This window comes from Nomia melanderi, chromosome 2, assembly GCF_051020985.1.
Source record: "Nomia melanderi isolate GNS246 chromosome 2, iyNomMela1, whole genome shotgun sequence".
NCBI classification, from domain to species: Eukaryota; Metazoa; Arthropoda; class Insecta; order Hymenoptera; family Halictidae; genus Nomia; species Nomia melanderi.
The window spans coordinates 31,447,418-31,467,120 of record NC_135000.1 but is presented as its reverse complement, the minus strand read 5'-3'; the positions used below and the strand labels follow the sequence as shown (position 1 = coordinate 31,467,120).

The following is a 19,703-nucleotide window of genomic DNA, read 5'->3' as shown; positions in this document are numbered from 1 at the left end:
TGGTTACATAACCCGTAAAATGCGGGGGAACAGTGTTTATTATCTGATAAGCAGATACAGTTACACGCGACTATGAATTCCTCTGCGTTTCGTTGTATCAGATTCTCAGCGGATTTCCTGTACCAAAATTAGTTACTCGGGATGTGCACATGCGACCTTCCGTATGGAAAAAATGTCTTCTGTCCCAATGGAGAGTGGCTGTGCGCTAAATTTAAAGAACCTCGAGGCTAATCTCGAACTGATAGCTTTCTACGCAGTCAAACATCCCTGGTAAACAATGACGTAGACTTTAATCCTACCAAGGTGGATATTCTTGACGACTGCGCAGTGGTATCCTTTCAGACTCATACTCGTTAATTTCCCCACGTCTATCGAACCTTCTTCTCGAAGTCTCCTCCTCTCGAACTATCCTATCCTACGCAGATAACTCGAATAAGACAGATCAATTCCGAATGCATTTAGAGAGCAACTTAGGCATTCGAAGACCTAGGTCGAAGCTTCGACACCATCAGTTTAAGGATTGAAACAGGTCTTGGTTAGGTGCTCGAACCACCGGAAAGGGAATTAATGAATTAATTAATGATTAAAGACCAGAAGAAATCTCGAGTCTCCGGTGCAAGCAAAAACCAGAAGTCCCAAGGGTACTTCAATTCAGAGTAGAGCAGTGGAGCTAACTACGCGTCCAATTAACTTCCATCAATTATGTCCACCTCGCGGCGGGCGTGCGAGCGAACGGAAAAAGGGAAGCGAACATAGGAAATAAGTCTCGCGGAAAGCTTCTTCCTCCCCGTGCTTCTTCGCAAACACTCTGAACCGGCAAACGCGCTTATCAGCGGGACAAGTTGAAAGCGACAAAATGAGAGCGCCGGAAGGATTGCGGTCATCGGACACCGCAACAGCTAAACGGATTGACGTCTTATGCAATCATCGTCTTCGCCGTCCGGCGAGACGGTAAAGAAAGGCGGGGCGAGCGCCGCGAACCCTTGGACAAAGCATGCTTTTTCGTTGTCTTATGGTGGCTTTGCGCTAAATGCTAAGCACTGTAGCCTCCACGTTGAACAGAATTGCCTTCGTTTCGTATAAACAGCAACCGAGCTATTGTTTGCTCGACGCGACTAGGCAGTAAACGCAAGGAAAAATGTGCAATAGCCAATTTAACTGCGACAGAGAACCATGCGTGTTTACGTCTACTGCCTTCGTTGGACAGACTACATGTTCGTCACTAAGGTACATAAATGCTCGTGTGACGTAGGAGCCCGAATGTATCGTTCCATCGGCCTGAAGGTACAACCGATATAATAATCTATAATCAAGATAATCGTCCGGCGCTTGGAAATATTTGAATTAAGCGTTAAATTAGAAATTAGATATTAGAAATTCCGATACGTATTCGTGTAATGGCATCAATGGAAATCGACGTAAAGCTTTGGCAACGAATAATTGGGTAAACACACCGTCGTAACGCTAGAAGATAAAGTATCGTCCAATTGCGAAGTGGAAGCAGGGTGACCCCAGGCCTTCGGAGCGGCTGTTCGATAACAAGACAGACCGCGACTCGGGCAAGAAACCCGTCTGTCGTGGATCGGGTACGTGACTCGGTCACGCAGGTATTCACGATCGGCGCGCATCGTGTTAATCCTTTTATTTCGGCCGTGCCGTTTCGCGTTTCTCTGATTCGACGCACGATATTGCGGGCGTCACGCATTCCTGATTCGGCGCTGATCGATCACGACCGAATGAATCGCGTAGACACTCCTCGAAAATAGCGTGACAGAGTCCGGTTAAATTGGATTTCATCTGATCCGCGTGGAACTCGATGAAAAGGGAAAAGTGAAAAGTTTCGTGGAAACTGCCACTAACTGCCGCAAACTTGTATAAAGTCCTGTTTAACCAGATATTGAGTTTGTTTCACAATTTTATTATGAATTTCTTTTGTCGAAGTTTTAAGCGATTTTCACTTCGGATCGCGTTAAAGAGATACATCGAGATTCAAACAACTAATGAAGATATAAACAGTTATAAACGGGTAAACGCGTTACCCGATAGAAAACTGTTCGACTATACGCATTAAACCGATACGCTATTAAATACGCTCGCAGAAACGTTAACACAATACTCATCACGGCCGTCACGGTGTCCAAAAAATGTCGAGATGTACAGTAATTCCATCTCCGATAACGAAGTATATTGATTTTAACGTGCAGAGCGATACGAACCGTTCATTTGCCAACACGATTAACTTGAGCGAATTAAAGCGAAACGGATAAGATTGATAAACTTGTGTACTGGAGTCAACGATCGGACGATCTATGCAGTAAACTTGGAAGCGAATTGAATGAATGGAGTTAGTAGATTCGGATCGGTCGCGATCGCATGCGGCGAAGAAACTTATTAGCCGGTCGTATTAGAAGGCGCGTCGAATGAAACGCAAGCTGTTTCCAATCAGGTATATTTAGTTGCACGATATCCCTCCAGGTTATTTTCGTGCGGCCGTAGATGTTGCATCGCGTTCATCCGATCCGTTCCTCCTACCGTCTCCTTTGAATATCCCCCACCCACCTCTTGCCCTTTCGGTAACACACCTCGCGCGTAACGCTAATTATCTCCTCGGTAACGGTCGCAATGTCCGAGACCGAAGACAAAGTGAAGTAATTGAATGAGATAGATAGCGGGGTACACGAAAACACACTCGCCGAGGTCCTCGAGGAGGCCGATCGAAATCGTCTGGTCAAAGTAATTACAGGGACAGTTGACTCTCTGCAGCCCGCTATAATTTGCTATCTGCTAATTAATGCGTAGTGGGAGGATCGTGGATCGTTGTTACGCTCGCGGATCCTCCATTCACGGTTTCTCGGTACCGTCCATGATCGCCGAGACACGCACGCTGCCGTTTACAAGTGTGCGAACAAGTCTGCGTTGCTCGACATGCGTGAAAGTAAAGCAATTCTTCAAGTGGAATACTTTGATATAGTTTTTCAATAGTTTCGACGATATTAATCTTGGAGAACCAACGTCTCCCCGTTAGTGACATCAAACTTGTCTGTCTAGAATGGAAAGTTGAAGACGAATAATTGAATTGTTCAAAGTTCGAAAGATTGATTCGCGGTTTTCTTATTTTTCTGGTATTCGTGATGTTTTTACGTATAATTTAGCTCTGTTCGATGAAGGTTCTGAATATAAATTGCATTGTAGAATACGGATTAAATGTCGCCGCACTGTGTTGTAACGAAACATTTTAATACGATTTCATCGAATACTTGTGTAAGCTAGTGTACACGTGCGAGAGCAAATTGAAATTCCGCGGAGTCAAGGAGACGGGTCGAGGACCAACATCTTGGAAAGGTCGCATAAATTTCGGTCGAACCGACAGAAGTTCGCCTTGGCGAGCGCACGCGGTATTAGACAGTGTACTGGGACCGATCCAGGATCGCAGACGCTGAACTTCCGAACCGTTAGCTATGTAGTTAACATGAAAGGAATTCCCTGGCTGATGCGGAAAGTTTGGCTTTGCCTATCACTTTACGTGTACTCGGTGGTCTTTACGTAAGAACGGTATCGCGATGACAGTGTTTCCGCGGACGCGGTTCACAGGATGTCCACCGAACAATAAGAGAAACGAATTGCCTTGCGAAAACGAACAATGAATCGAAGAGAAAAGAATGAGCGGTTGGAGGTAGCTAACTGGGAATTGGCCAAGTACTTTGACCAAGGAAACTTTTCGTCGGGCAGATCCGCTAACTTGGAAATTCAGACTTTTCTTGGAACATTTGACAGTTGTGTAGATGACTTGGATCAAAGCTTAGCTATATCTCTTTTGCTACAGTTTCGTTCCACCGTTCGCTTCGTCATTTAAAATTAACACGCGTTTCCCTATGTTCCTACCCTTAACTCAGCTTTCGATAAAAATATCGGTCGAACTTGTTTCTTGCTACCTTTCAGTTCTTCGACGACTAAAAGCTCCTCGAACCGCCTTGTCCGATCCATTTGTAGCTATGATACACCGTACGAATGTATAAAATGCCGAAAAACAGAGTGTCGAGTTGACAAGACTCATCCTGTAAATCCGTGGAGCTGTCGACAACTGTTGTCCGAATTCGTAGAAGGAAAAGGTAAACAGTGAACACGGCCGGCCGGCCGCCGCGGTCCGCTAGTTACAGTTACGAGATCGGTGTGCATCGAGAAGGGAACCCTACACCGTGCAGGCCTTATCTTCTTTCAGATAGTGCTGGTATGCGTTACAGGAGCGTATAGACGCCGCCGAGAAAATACCTTGGAATCAAAGACTTTATTTACGCAACTCTGCGGGGGCGAGGATACGAAAAATTCGGTCTCGCGTGCTCCAGGCCAGAAAGCGATCGAGCTAGAAACATTATACGCGGCCTTTCCGATTTTTTTCCACGATCGGTCTCGTACTACACCGTAGTACGTCTCGGTGTATTATACTCTGGCTCGTTCAGGTGGATAGCTGGTGTACCTGCTTCGTAGGTACAATGGCTCTCAGTGATTCATGTCGGTGTAGGACAATATTCTCGGGAGCGACTGAGTAGAGACATTGTACCGGCGAACAATGGGAATCACTAAGATCGTGCAAGTCACCGGAAAAATCATTTTGCACCGTTGGTCCGGAGGAATTGATCGGCTCCGATCACTTTCTGAATCCGTAATGACCGCAAAGCAGTTCAACTTCGGAGCAGAGGGAGCAATCGTTTTATTACCATTACGCGAGAACTTACTCGTTACGTTGATATTGAAGTACCGTTGACGTTCAGTTGCCATCGCAGTGAAATAAGATTTATTTATCGTATATTTTTCACTTCGGGGATAAACATAGGTTTGCGAGGAAGATGAAATACGTCTTCCTGCAGTAAACTACTTGCGACAGATCGAGTCGAGAAGATGGTTCGCGCGTGAATCAACGTGTTAATTTTGTTTCTTTCTTTGCACAAGCTGTCACGGATAAATCGATTGCGCCGAAACTCTGTTTACACAACATTGCGCAAGAGAAAGGGTGCGGTCAGAGGCTTTTTTGCCTCCTGACTCAAACAATCTAACATCGTCACCCTTATTTAGATCGATCCGTCTCGCCAAAACCCAGTCGTGTACGAATTCTGGTCAACCCCGCGATTAGCCCGAAATATTGATAATCTCTAATCTCAGATATAGAAAAACCAAACAGTTAATCATCAGAATTTTATAAGTACATTGGCTACTGAATCAGCTCTAATCGAAACTCTCTTTCGATGAATTAGAAGCTGATTTTCAAGTCCAGAAAAAGATCGTATCGTCGAAATTGATACGACACGGTGGCCAACGTGTTAAATATCAAGTCGAAACTAACACCGGGATAGGCTCGGAGAAATTCCCTTTGAACAATGAATTAATGGTGCCCCATTAACAGCCACTGTCACAGATCCATCGCGCAAGGATCGCGCACGGATCGCGCACGGATCGCGCACGGATCGCGCACGGGGCACGCAGTCGTGGTAGCCGCGGGGACGGCCGTGAAAAGTAAACGTCAGCCACGCCGCTGACAATCGAAGCCCGACGCAGGAATCTCCGCGCGCGCCATCGGTCCCGATTGGTGGGTCGGCGGTCAGTCTGCGATCGGCGGTCGTGCCGATGATATCGTGCGTGCCCGGTGCCCCGACAGAAGCATTTCGCGCGGCCGGTTCAGCTCGTGCTCCGAAACCGAAGCGTGTCCGCCTCTAGCGAAAAAGGAAAACAAAAAGAAAAGGAGAGCGTCGATCGTCGAATTTCACCAGTCATCGGCAACGAGATAGATAATAAACCCGTTATCTTATCGCGGAAGAGACAGGCAAGAGGTGTAGTCCCGTCGGATTGTTACGCAATCACGCGACGGCGACCAAACGGGGACAATGAAGTCGAAGACGAGCGAGAGTTTTATAGCGAGTGAAAGTAACGGGGTCAAGAGGGACCAGGAACTCAAGCAGAAAACGGTGAAGAAGGGTAAGGAGAGCTCTCGATCGATCTCGACGCTTTTTCCTCTTTTTCCTCTTTTTCCTCTTTTTTTATACCGTGCTACAGCTCTTAATTGTCCCGGGGAAAGGTGGCCGGGGATCCGTCAGCCAAGTTTTTTCTGATATTTTACGAGAACGGAAGAGTGCGCTCGTATGCGACGTGTTCTCGATTATGGTCGGGTGTTGCGCGATCGAACCACGATTCTAATCAAGGGAGGAGGGATTAATCGGTGTACATTAGTTTCGAGTAAGAGTTGTTCCATCGGTGATTGTGAGTCACGCGTAACTGAGAAGCAAGGACACTTTGAACGCTTCTTTCTATATGGGCCTTTCTCGTCGGGTTCTATATTAAATGTCTTCTCGAAGTTGACGGTTCGAAGCACCTTCGAGACGGTTGGAGGCTTTTCGGACGATTAAGTGGGCCACCTTGTGTTTCTTTCGAATTGTGCTCTAGTTGGTGAGACAGGCGAGGGTTTCTTCGAGTCCTCTGTTCAGTGACCTGGCACTGTTCACGGGTTCATGCGACTGTACACGGTTTAATCTAACGAATTCCGCTCGATTCGACAGACTTGAAACGAATTGGAGTAAATTTCAGTCGTTCGTCCGTGTTGGAATGAATTTTTCTTTTCTAGAGGTGATTACTTGAACTTTTTGGGAGTGTAACTGTTACCTCAACGGCGAACCAGAGATTGAATAACAACTGCACTTGCTCGTGCAACAGTAGTTCTCTATATCGCGCGATTTTTCCATCGTTCCCGCTGATTACAGTTAAGCGGAACTATCGCCGCGCGAAAGTAGAGCTGGGGCCCGTGGTTCGCGACAATAAAGTGTATCGGTATCGTGAAAACACACGTAACGCACTCCAATCGTCGCCGCATGACATCACCCGTTATTCGACGATAATGCGATTGTACTTTTAGAAGTGAAAGAAATGCGACGAATTTTAAATCGGCAACGGCAGACCGTGTCTGATAGCGAACGGACGATTAGATAAGACGATTACCAAAGACAGGTTGCTTTATTGAGGAACCTCTGAACGATTTGCCTTGGAAATTCCACGTTACACAATTCCCTCGTTAAGTGCAACGCTGATGGATTCGATGTGTAGCTTTTAACGAGGTGGATGGTTGCCCAATCATCTTTTCCCTGACAAAATAACTTGTAAATAATTTGCAAAACATTTATCAAACGCATTCCCTCGTTACGTGCTATGCGTTGGAGCACATTGCACCTAACGGGAGAGGGTTTATCTTTTCAGCTTGTATGTTCAAAATGTAAGATTAGTTGGGCTTAAAATCACGTGATGTCTTGTTATTTATTCAGATATTTTTTCAAGTGGTGGAACATGCATCGACGTAAATATAAAAAGCTAATCGATGTTACTTTTTATTATTTCCTCGAGCCGAGTCCGTCACGATTTTCCAATTCTCGTGACGAGCCTAGCAAACGGACGTGACCGTCGACGCGTCACGATCGATGAATCCTGAAGCCGGACGATTAGCAGTCGGTGAAAAGCCACTCGGCAGTTCTGTTATCGTCGGATCGCCGGGAAATAAATTGCGGATTTGCTTAGCCTCGCGGCTCCGAGGCTAGCCCATAGTGCAGTATTATCTCCCGACTATTCTCGTACGTGTGTGCTTTACAAAACTATTTTATATTCTCTTCGTCAATTGTGTGGGCCACGTTTCGCACACTCTACGATCACTGGAAGCGAACAGATTTTTAATTATTCAACATTGAAAGCTAGGAGGTTTCGGAAAACGAAGATTCCTTGTTAAAATTTCAAGGTGTTGTTCGTGCTTTCAAATAATAATGGCGTGTTATGAAAACTATCCCTTTCAAATTCTTTCAGATCTTTCGATACATTGCATCACAACAAGAAAAACCGATTTCTCCAACGTTTTTCACTTGAAAGAGCAAATAAACTCTCGGAATTCCTGCGTGGCGAGAGTTTCTCGATAATTATAAACCAATATCAGCTGAACGCGGTTGTTTATTCGACAGTGTTAGGAACGTAATCGATTAACGAGCCATTAGATCGATAATGAACGCTTGTTTTTCGCTGTGTTTCGCTAATCGGCGACCGACTCCTCGAACGATCGAGGGGGTTTGCTCAAGTTACACGGTGTACGCGAGTCACTTTGTAATTCAATTCTTCATTCGTTTCCCGTGGGCTACCGTTCGCGATGCTCGATACATTATTAAATAGTTGTAACGCGAATGTAATGCAGTTAATTACAGACGAAAGCCCCGTTGCATCCTGTTGCATACGCAACGACCGATTATGCCGTGTCGGGCGGGCCCCGATTGCGCAAAAATTAATTACACGAGAACTCGGTTACTTCCTACAGGCATGTGCGAAGCGCTTCGGTAAATGGAGCTAACGTGCGAAAAGAACTTTTCGAAAAGAAATGTTGACCGTTGAATCAGCACTCGTCGAAATCATTTTCTATGACTTGAAAAACAACTTAAAAGTCGATTTTTTCACGCGCTAACCCTGTCTTATCGAAGCTAACCCACCTTATGTCGTATATTTATTTTTCGCGGAAACGCTTCCGCAATGTCGAGTCCGTAGCGGGCAACGAAGAAGGCGGCGCGGAACGGTCGTTATCGTTGTGTAATAGTCCATTTGTTATACTTTTCTTATGGTATACCGTAGATACCGCTGGGATGTCGCTTGCAAAAATGCTGATAAGCGCGGAACGAGCTATTAACAGACTATACCGTTGATAACGTCGGGCAGCTAGAAACTCGGTCAGTTTTTATTTAGTAGAAACTTGTCCACGATTCGTGAACCCTGAACTAAAATCGATTTTAAAGGAATATCCTCGAAGTCGATTTCCCGTGAAACGAAACGTGGAACTTGTTGTGTACATAACAAATCCATACCTTCTACTGTTTGATTTTAACGCATAATCGAATCGTTTCACTTTGAATTTTCTTTCTTTCTATACGACTTTATTGAAACGGTTATTGTCGTAGCGATTAGGAACGAGCGATAAGATGTCTGCCTCGGGTCCAGATATTTAGGTAACCAGTAGGATATTTTGCGATAGCGTTATCGTCACCAGCTCGATAAAAAGACGTTTATTTGCGAGATGTACCTCGGTTGTGTTATTCGCCAGTCGATTCGCGTTCTGGTGTTAATCCTGTTAATGGTTCTTATCGAATATTTACTCTTGGCCCCAAGTATTTCGTAGACGTTCCGCGAACCGTGACTTAAACGCTCGGATGGCGAACTATCCGACCGACCTAATGGCGGACTCTGGATCCGTTTCGATCCAAATTTAAATTTCCTTATTCTAATGCGGCATTCTTGAGATTCTTGCGTCGTTCCATTTATATGTTCCTTTCTTGTCGTTATCGATCACTGTCGGTACAAGTCCTTTACTTCTTGCTATCGATCGCTATGTTCACGAATCTTTTATTTATTATTTTCACACACTGTCACCGTAAATCCTCTGTTTATTGTTACTCGTTATATTTAGAAATTCCATTTCTCGTCCACTCCTCTATTTATCATTATCAGTTAGCGTTACAAGTTGATCTGCTTTCCTTCGCAACGATAGCAAACCTATAAGGGCTCCAAGAAGAATCAGCCGTTAATTAAGATAATTAAACGAGCGTCATTGCCGTTTTGAACGATACGTCGTAGAAAATACGAAGACGATGCACAGCAATTAGCAATTTGGTGAACGTGCATCGTACATATTCAATCGTCCCTCGATTCTCTGACCCACGGTGCATCTGGGAGAAAGAGCCGGGCCACTCAAGGGTCGTCGCGTTTGACCCCACTTTGCGACATCCTATTTAGACCACTTACGAATCATATTAACATACCGAAGCGGAGAGGAACGCTATGTGGAACGGGCCGTTCGATGATGGATCGTTGTCGCGGCGGCAGCGACACCGGCAAACCGGTTCGTTTTTACGGAACGGCGGAATGCGGACTGTTTTCAACGGTTTTCCTTTCCGAGCTTCCGCCGCTGGGACCGCGCGAGCCCGTGGAATTTGAATTCTGTTACGGTATTCAAATGAATTTCCGACCGTGCGTCGTAAAGCTGCGATACGGCTCGGATTTCTTACGAATTTTAGGTTGCATATTAGTCAAGGTCCAGAAGATGGAATTCAAGTGTCTATCGAGGAACGGTGATAGCCGCGTTAAACGCAGCTTCCTGCGTAATCCGTGACACAATTCTTCGTTGGTGAAAATTGGATCTTTACGCCGATCTCCGAAGCAATAGAACACTTCCTCGAGATCTGGGAAGATTAGCAACCGAACATTTATTGCCAAATTCTTGTTTCTTCGAATATTCTTTTGAATAGCACGGTATTGCTAATTGGAGGGACTATAAAACGGAGGCTTCGCGCAGGTTCCAAGCCCCAGAAATTCTATACTTTCAATAATAAAACAGGAAGAAAATGCGTGAAATGTGTTGGAAATCGTGCGTAGGTCCTTGCGGAGAAGGATAAAGGAATTTTTACATCGAAGCAATCCTCCGCAGGATTTCGCGGCTGCGAAACGCGTAAACGGAGGCGATTGCGCGGAACGAGTGAAACAAAGTAGACGCGGTTCGTACGGTTAATAAGCGATGCAAATGGCGGCGGGTCATCGGTCCGTTGAACCGGGGAATTAATAACAAGGAATTTCAGAGGGAATTTTAGGTAACCTGGAAACACCGTTTCGCGACATCCCATTTAGACGGACTTATGAATCATGTTAACACGCTTCGGGTCGGGGGTACCGGTGGATGTAGGACAAATCGCGTGTGGGTGAGCACCAGTGACGCAACATTCGTTTTTTCTCCTTCGACGTCGTTACTGCTGCGGCCTGAAACTCTCCTGACAAATATTCGGACATAAGTTCGTTTGTAATTGAGTCCGATCTTGACCCTTGCATCGCAATTGCAGTCCTTTTGTACAATTGGAGTAGAAGAATTACCCGTAACGCCAGGTATTTCGGTATTTTACGGGAGATAAAACTTTTAGCTTAATAACGAATATGTCGAGGAGGTCTTATGCAAGAAAATATCTGCCAAAGTATATCATTGATTTATAGATTGCACTTTTATTCGTTGAGCATTCTCTAAAATAACTGGCGAATATTCTATCGCCGTTCAACTCACTAGGAATATCTTAAAATGGCAGTTCGAGCGGATGCGTTGCCGTGAAGAAATAAAAATTTCAGTCGTGAATGGCCTCGTAGGTGTTTCAGATTACCGGATTGTCCAGCTGTCGACGTTCCCGCGTTATCATCTCTCATTAAAAATTCGGAGCGCCTCCCACGGTGGCTCGTACCGGTTTGCGCGCGGTTACTACGGTGAATTCGGGGCCGGGAATTTCACCGGGATTATTTGAAGCGTGTGGAAATAGCTCGCGTGTTCCGCGATTGCGAAACGCTAGCTGTGCTGCCGTCATTGTTCTTCGATGGTATCTACACGAGCCTCGTCGATGATGCTCGAATCATTATGCACCACCGTTGATTGGTCTATTGACCCGTTGATACCCATTTTTCGGTTTCGGATCTTTCTCAACCCTTTCGCGTATCTTTTCGCAAGTGTGAATTTCGTAATTCCTCTATGGAATTGGAATCTATTCTTTGGGAAGCGATTGAAAACATTGAGGTTAAAGTATTGAAAATATTAAGGTTATTCAAGATAAGTTGGCGAACGGTGAGAAAGTTAATTTCGAAGAAAAATTTCGCGTGAATATCAGGCACGATCGACGGCCGCAAACACGATGCTGTCGTGTACAAACTTAATCGACGGTGTACGCTTCTGAAGAGATAAGTGCTCCGCGTGCGAACGTGTTGAAAAATATAAAGTTCCACTTTACAAGGCTTCGGGACACAAACGCCGCTTTGTAACGGGAGAACGCGGCGGTAATTGAGAAAATATGCGATGCACGGTGTAACGACTGCACGGATCTTCTTCGTCTACTAGCCGTGTAGCCGGCGAACGGAGAAAATCCGCGGACTAGTTACGAGCACTGAAAGACTCCTCGCCGCGCTATTCTGTCGTAGTTCCAGCGATTGTATACACGCGCAGTGTGTACAATAGCGGATCCATTCACGGGAACGCGTTCTCGCTATAATACGCCAGAAGAATAACAAACACCGTACGCAAATTCTGCATCCCTGAATAGCGCCACAAACGCGTACTACAATCGTCATTCATCATAGTGATGTTCAGACTTGACGAGGACTCGGACGTACACGGGTCAATTAGAATATAAATCTCGTTGGGACTCCTTGTAGAGGCTTCTCATCGCGCGCTTCAACTGTCAGCTATATTGGCGTTTCGAATTGAATGAAATTAGAATAAGACTACGGTAATGGAGCAGAGAGATCAAATTGTCATTAGTAACGTTACGGTATTATAGCGTTATAATATTATAGCTTCGAAAATAAAAATAAAAGCATAAATAAAGCACGTGTAGCTGTATATAATGTACATGTATAGAACAACGCAGAACTCCGCCCTTTACATGCACTATCGACTGTATTAACCCTTCCAGGGAACATCAAAGGAAAAGAGGTTAACGATACCGCTGTTACTTTTACAGCTGAATATACGAGAGCTGATCTGTGGGGATCTGTTTTGTAGCATCATCGTCGCAGTTAATAGTCTGAATAAACACGAGAAAAATGATCGTTACCAATCGTTGCGTGCTTTTAAAATACTATTCGGCAAAATCTACGTAGGCTAACATTCGAAGCGATTCGTGGTTTAGAACAGCGGTTTCCAAACTTTATGAACCGAAAGGAAAAAAGGTGAATTACGTTTCCGTTAAGTTTCTGGAAATCGTCGTATAGCTTGGAATATCGTGCCGCTATCGTGGCTGCTAATGACCGGCACATCCAGTCGATCGAAAGCAGCCACAAATTGAAGGAGTGACGCGCAGACGAGGGTGTGTCTCTTCACGAACGACAGACCCCGGTCAATTCAAACAGTACACGGCCGGCGTTATCGTTTCTCGTTAAATTCTCGGCGCTCGAATCGCGATTTCGTATCTCTGAATGCCGCGGATACTCGTATACTCGTATACTCGACATTTTTCCTGCTGGAACGTTGCCTCGATAACGAATATTCAATTCGCAACCGCAAATGAGCGACTTTCGATCGATCCGCGTACAGTTTCATATCTTTCCTCCCGCGTTTCTCGGCGGTTGAAAACGCGAACCGCCGAGGAAAACGTCCATCGATTTCCCACCGGTAATTAAAGTCCTCGGGAACGGTGAGAATAAGCCGCGGTGCTGGTTTTAACTCACGTGACACTGCCGGATGACGTCAAAATGTACGAGCTGCTCTCGGCCGAGTGATGTCACCGCGTATTTTTAAAGTTCCCGCGACCGCGCGCGCGAAACTTCTGTGAATTGCCCGTCGTCGGACCGCACTTTATTTGCATAAGTTGCCGCTTGACACTGCCAGCTTATCGTTGCCCGACGAGCGACTTCGACGAGTCAAAGATATCGATGAAAGTTGGCGAACCTTCTTCGATGACGTGTAACAGCGTTGTTCGAATTGTTTATATTTTAAATTGCCGCTCTTTGTAATACATGTTTGGAACTTTATGTTGAATTACAATTTCATTTAATCGAGTGTTTCATTATATTCTTTACGTTTCTGTATTTCAAAAGGCAACTGTAACCTTGCCCCGATTCTCCGATTTACACATCATACATATATGTATATGTTGTAGCTAGATATTTGTTACGTTATGGGAAAAATAGGAACACGTAACACTGGAAAACTAAATAAGCGTAACGACCGAGTTAATGGCGATTCGATAGAAAAACTAAAGACACGATCGACCCGAGGAACAGGATGAATGTTTTTCTATTTCAGTATTTTATTCTTAGGGATGCCGGAAACGCTGCTGATACCGAGAAATCTCGTCCCGCATACTTAACGTCATAGTCTCTGGTACACCTCCGCGATCCGGCAATTGAGTACACCGTTTTAAACGGGATTAACAAGGCAAACCGAGAAAGCTTGATTTATGTTTCCGGAACGAGAAGTCTCGTTGATAAAAAAAATAAATGATTGTAACGTCTAAACAAATTGATAGGTATCTGATACACTGGGAGGTGATCCAATAGTGGTTCAATTTCAAGCACACCAACGAACGATACACCGTAAACCCTGCGAAAGATTTTCATCCTTCCGCGCGGCTCGTTGAACTGTAATAATTGTGGTAATAAATATTACAGATGGTAATTGAAACTACAATAAGAAGAATAGAGTCGGGTTAAATGTAATCCGATTACACACCAATCGTAAGGATGAAAATATAATTGTTCATTCTATTAATTAGCTTAATACCCGCAATCATCGTCTCGAATTTCTTCTAATCGGCACAATTGCAGCCCTAAGAGATTAGAAACTCCTTAAGATCAATGCAACGCTCGGAATAAAATTATCAATGATTATCATGAGTCTTTCACAGGTCAGCCATGAACTCCACCTTTCAAATATTCTCGATCTTCGGTCTTGGAACACTTAATTAGCTTCTTATGCGTACAATTTCCTTAAATGTTTCTACTTTTTATTGCGAAGGTAATCCCTTCAGCGATATACTTGTAGCTCGCGCAGTTCTAAGAAAGATTCAAATAATCCGCTGACTTTCCCGCCGCCATTTTTGAGTCACCGACAATATTTTCGTCCTGGGTGATGACATCGCTCCGAGTGTCGGAGGACACGGTGTTTTTCGTCGGCCCGAAACAGATCTAATTACTCATCGTTCACGGGAAATTGGATCAACCCTAGATCCGTTGTCAACAGAAGAATCGTATCTATTATTCGCCGAACTTCATTTATTCTGTGGTTGCGTAGTCTAGCTAAAAAGAAGTACCAACGATTCTTTCTCTTGTACAATAAATGTTTGGTTTCGCTGAAATGCGATAACGAATGTGCGAAAAAGCCGAACAAAGTTAACCGTTACAATCTTCGTAAGAATTCCATATCAGTCGAAATTGAATTCTCATCAAGCTAGATTTGGAATTGACTAATCGTGTTTCCCTCCGACCAGTTGGCAGGAACATAAACGGGAACGATGATTGTTTTTGTTGTTTGCGTAACGGCGAATCGATCGGCCCTCGCCAGGAAGATAACCGTTCGCTTCCACCCGCGTTCTCTTCTTTCCAATAATGAGCCTGTCTCTCCCAGTAGAAACCGGACATCCCCTTTTCTTGCTAACACTATTGTGAGAGCCAGACTGGCTCGAGTAATTTATAGACTGCGAGCAGAGAGACCAAGAGAGGAACAAAGAAAGAGAGAGAGAGAGAAAGCGGAAAAGAGGCTTCATGTTCAAAACAACAGATAACTTAATGAAACAGACGCGCTTATCAGCCGGTACCCCGTCGACTCGTGACTGAATCATTGACTTTTAACACGAAAACCACCAGGCGAGTCGAAACCATACATTTCGGATTTCTTCTTTCAGATAATAAACTTTTCTGCGATAAACTGCTGAAGCAATTGATTTAGCAACACGCACTCTTGCCGTGTCTATAGAAAAGCTTGAAAAGGTCAGTACGACTGCTCGGTAATTCGAGCGTTAACGATTGACGGTACTTGATATTTCACCGGTGCGTCTTCGTCGGGTACCGTTTTCGAAATTATACGGCGCGTCGAAGAGTTGTTGCTAATTGATTGTGAGCAACGGCGGCGAGATTGATCGCCACGATGTTTTTCGTTGGTCGGTCGAGGTCCGTTGGGCAATCGGGCCGCGAAAGTAATCTTAAACGTACGTTTGTTACGCGGCTGATTCGGAGAAATTCGGATCGGAGAGAAATTTGTATGGTTTGTCGAGAGCGTCGTGTGCGATGAGACTGTTTAGTACGCTTGTCTTTAACGCTAGCGTCAAATAACCGGTTACAAAGGAAAAGTAATCAAGTTGGGCGATCAATTTTTCTTAGTGGAAACTGCAACACAGGGAAAGACGGACATTGAAAAACTGATTAATCCGGCGATATAAGAATCGATATAAAGTAAAATGAACGGAAGGAAACGCGGAACGTTTAATGAAATTTGAAAACCGGTCATTTAGCCGGTTCGCGGTACGGTCGGTGCTAGACGCTGATATGGAATTTTGCACAATAAACTTATTGATATATACGGATGGTAATCTCCAAGCGTTAAATGTAATTAAGCTTGAAAATGCTTTATTAGCAGTATGTTCACAGTGTGAAATTTTATTCCGGGATTATTGATATTAGAGTGTTAAATACTCGAAAATATATTTGAAATTTCTAATTTCACTTGTACAGTGTAATTAAGTGGAAACTTAAAGCACTGTACGTTCATTAATTCGATGAATAGGTAATTATTTATCAGATTAGGTACCCGGTAGTTGTAGCGTTAAATTTCCATTTCACTGCACGCTACAGTTTTCTAAAAAAAAACCGTCAACTTCCGCAGTCCGTCGATCACAGCGCGGCTCATTTCGATTTACGAGTTCCTGTACAAGATTTCAACAGTTCGTCGTTACGGTGATTACCGCTTAATCGCGAGTCGATTGTTCGAGTGCACCGGTTAGGAAAAATCGCATTCTTCCTCGCGGCGTGCGAGGAATGCCCGTTTCACCGCGGGGAAGCTGAGAACGGCCGAGAAAAAGTTCGTGGCGTGAGTCAGCGAGTCGCTTGGACAAGTAGCGTTGACGGTCACTCGCCGTTTCCTTTAACACTTGGCGCGGAATAGGAGAAAGACAAACGTTCCCAGCCATTCCCGGCTTGCCGGCGTTGCCTACTGAGAATTCGACGGCAAAAAGAGCACCGTTACAAAAAACAGCCGATGATTACGTAGCCCGAACGCATTAACATCTTGTAATGTTACATCTATTATCTTCTGACCCGGTCTTTACGAGAAAAAACTTGTTGCTACGTCAGTGTTTACCAACCGGAATTTATTAAAACGTTAGCGCTGAGAAGACTGGACATACTTGATCTGTGTCTGGAATTGAGTATGCTTTTCTGGGAATAATGCTGATCAGGCTTTCGTTGGAGCAACGACGTTGTCGATGAAGTTTTACGCCCGAGGATTCGTAGAAGGAAAAATAGGTTTTTTCCCCTAGGTTTTCAGAATGCTGATGCGAATCGGTTTCTCTTATTTCTAAGCTAAAAGCTACAGGAACAACTGGTTGCGAAATAGCTAGAAAAGAATATACTCTGGCAAAAACGTTGTAACGACAGCCATCAACACCGGGGAACCGAAAGAAATCAAGCATAACCCAGCTATTCTATCTACAACACGACAAATATAGTCACGAGTCAACGATCGCCAGAGTGTTGAATATAATTGCGTTTGCGTAACCGAACGTGTGTCGACTGTCCGCAGTCGCAGCTGTTACACGTGTTGCAAAGGCTGTCGGTGTCGCCTCGTCCCGATTTACGATCCTACCAACAATCCACAGCCCCTTGCCTCCTCGTCTATCCAAGACCGACCTATGATCTGTCTAACAAAGCAATATTATAAAATGCGTGCGATTACGTCTATTGTCTATTCTTGTAAAAAGCTCGAGTCTCGAACGCTCGGAGTTTTCTAAAGCTCGACTCCTCGATGCTCCAAAGTTCAAGCTCAACAGCTGCGTCCTCAAAACTTGGAGGCTTAACATTGAAATTTGGAACCCTTCGACGCTCGAATGCAGTGTCGGTATAACAACAAACAATCGGGAACAGTTAGAAACAGTGATATAAAGTGTACAACAAATGTCCGTAAAGCTATCGTCGAAGCTCGCAGCGACAGGTTTCAAGGCCCAAGAGGCAGTGCTCATCTTCGCAACACCTCGTCTCACTGTTGAAACCTCGGTGATCGATCCCCTTCGACTCCCAGCGACCGCCCACGCGAGCGACTTCCCGCCGCGCGGATCGCGACGTCGATCCGATAATTCGCGACCGTTCGCCGCCGGAGATCGTCCAATTAACGCGAAAACCGGATCGAGTTTTTGCGGGAGCGCCGGTAATTGAAAAGCCCCCGGTGCCCCGGCCGAAACGTCCATTAAATTACGCTGGAAAGCGACCGGCCCGAGAATTACGGTAAAAAACATCGGGAACAATTTAATCGCGGCAACGATTTCATCGTTGACGACCGAATCGTCCCTCGCCCGCGTGTCCCTCGAGCCTCTCCTCCCCTCTCACCTTTGCCTCCGGGGCTTTTTGCCCTTTGTTTTTCCCGCGGTACGAAACGACGCCGACAGCTGAGGCAATAAGTTATCCGCGGATTTTTTTCCCTCGACCCCGGCGACGCGTCCGCGTCTCGAGAATCGACGAGACAGGCTGGTTCGACCGCTTCTTCCAGCGCGGCTGAAAGAGAAGACCTTCACCCGGATTCGATACGCGGGCCGAGAGACCTGGCCCGCGCGAAGTGCACTCCGACAAGTGCTCGAACCACCTTTTTCCTTCGTCTCCCTGACATTTTTTCTTCTCTCGCTGTGTGCGCGCGTCTTTATACGCGCGTCCCCGAGCAGCACGCTAAGCAGGTCTTTTGAGTCACGCTTTAGAAGTTCCACGACGACCGGATTACGCGTGTAACGCGCCATAACCCGGCGGCGCGTGAGCCGAATGCCGATCGGAACGATCGGGCGTCGATCGAATCAATGGGAGCGCGAATGTCGGGATTGGGCGGTGTTCTTTCTTGACCCGCCGCGATCGGATTTTTCCCAATTCTTGGTGTCTCAGATTTTCCCAGCCTTTTGCGAATAGACTGGGCTGGAGAGTTGGGCTTGGTTTCCGCTATATGGATAAATACGCTTCTCGAATGAAATAACTTTGAACATTGTACACCGGTGAAAGGATTTTAATTGATGATCAATTACGAACATCCAACTTTCACGATAAATTTAATGTTGCAACGAATATATCATTTTTTCGTTTTAATATAAGAAGTCGTGTAATAAATCGACTTCGATCGCGTTAATTGGGAAAATTGCGATGTTTATTCTGCATCAACGTTTTCATTTTTCCATGAAAACGCAGTTGTACCGCGATAATTGTTCCCCAGAGGCGGGCCAGTAGAAAGGCGCGAGAGAAATCGACGCGGACGACTGCAATTCTAGGCTTCTCGTAAAATTTCGTGCGGAATGCCGAGAACTCGCATCGGTTTCCGCCGTTTTCGCCGTTTTCGCGGTTGGTTTGCTCGAGTTTTATTCGGCGATTCGTTCCTTCGCGATCGAAACGCGCGCAGTCGAGTCACCGTCGAATCGGGAACGATAAAGATCGACTGCTTTTTTTCGCCGGCGGAAAATGTCGATCGGTCGAGAATGTTATCGTTTCCTGGAAACCGGCCGCGCGGCGGAAAAAACGCGGCGATTGCCTCGGTCTGTTTGCTATTAATTAGCGGGGCCGGTGTGTTTTGCTGAAACAATTCCAGAAGTCCTCCGCGAAGGGACCGAGGAAGTCCTTTCTAAGCGGAGAGAGCCACCCGTTCTGCCGCGAAACTTTTACCTTCGTCGGGTGAAAGAGTCCGGCTTCGATCGCAGATAAAAGATCGGCTTCGCGGTGTTCCTTCCTTTCTCCTGGCGAAAAGAACGCTGAAACACTGCGATCGGAACAATCGTTTTTCATTCGGGTTTCAGGAATTTTTTGCGGACTGACATATTTGGAAGAAATCTTTTCTAACGGAACATTCTTAAAGGGTTAAGAACGTTAAGAAGAATTTTATTAGTTTCAGTTCATTTATACGTGTTTGGTTGCGATCGTCGGCGAGAGTAAAATTATTGTTCCTAAAA

The 19,703-nt window shown here is 45.3% G+C and overlaps 1 protein-coding gene across 15 annotated transcripts in view; it reads left to right on the top strand.

The window, feature by feature from the left end:
* Unc-115a (actin binding LIM protein Uncoordinated 115a) overlaps positions 1–19,703 on the top strand; it is a 44,015-nt gene that overhangs the window by 3,869 nt on the left and 20,443 nt on the right. For 10 of the 15 annotated variants that reach the window (XR_004235590.2, XM_031983435.2, XM_031983428.2 and 7 more), the window contains exon 1: positions 5,524–5,967. The exons of 1 other annotated variant lie outside the window; for it this stretch is intronic. Coding sequence is in view for 13 of the 14 variants with exons in the window: in XM_031983435.2 (XP_031839295.1) it covers positions 5,877–5,967 (91 nt within the window). In the remaining variant the exon portion in view is untranslated. Of the gene's footprint in view, positions 1–5,522; positions 5,968–19,703 lie in introns of those variants that run through there. 4 more of the 15 variants (XM_031983425.2, XM_031983423.2, XM_031983433.2 and 1 more) reach the window with 1 other exon arrangement.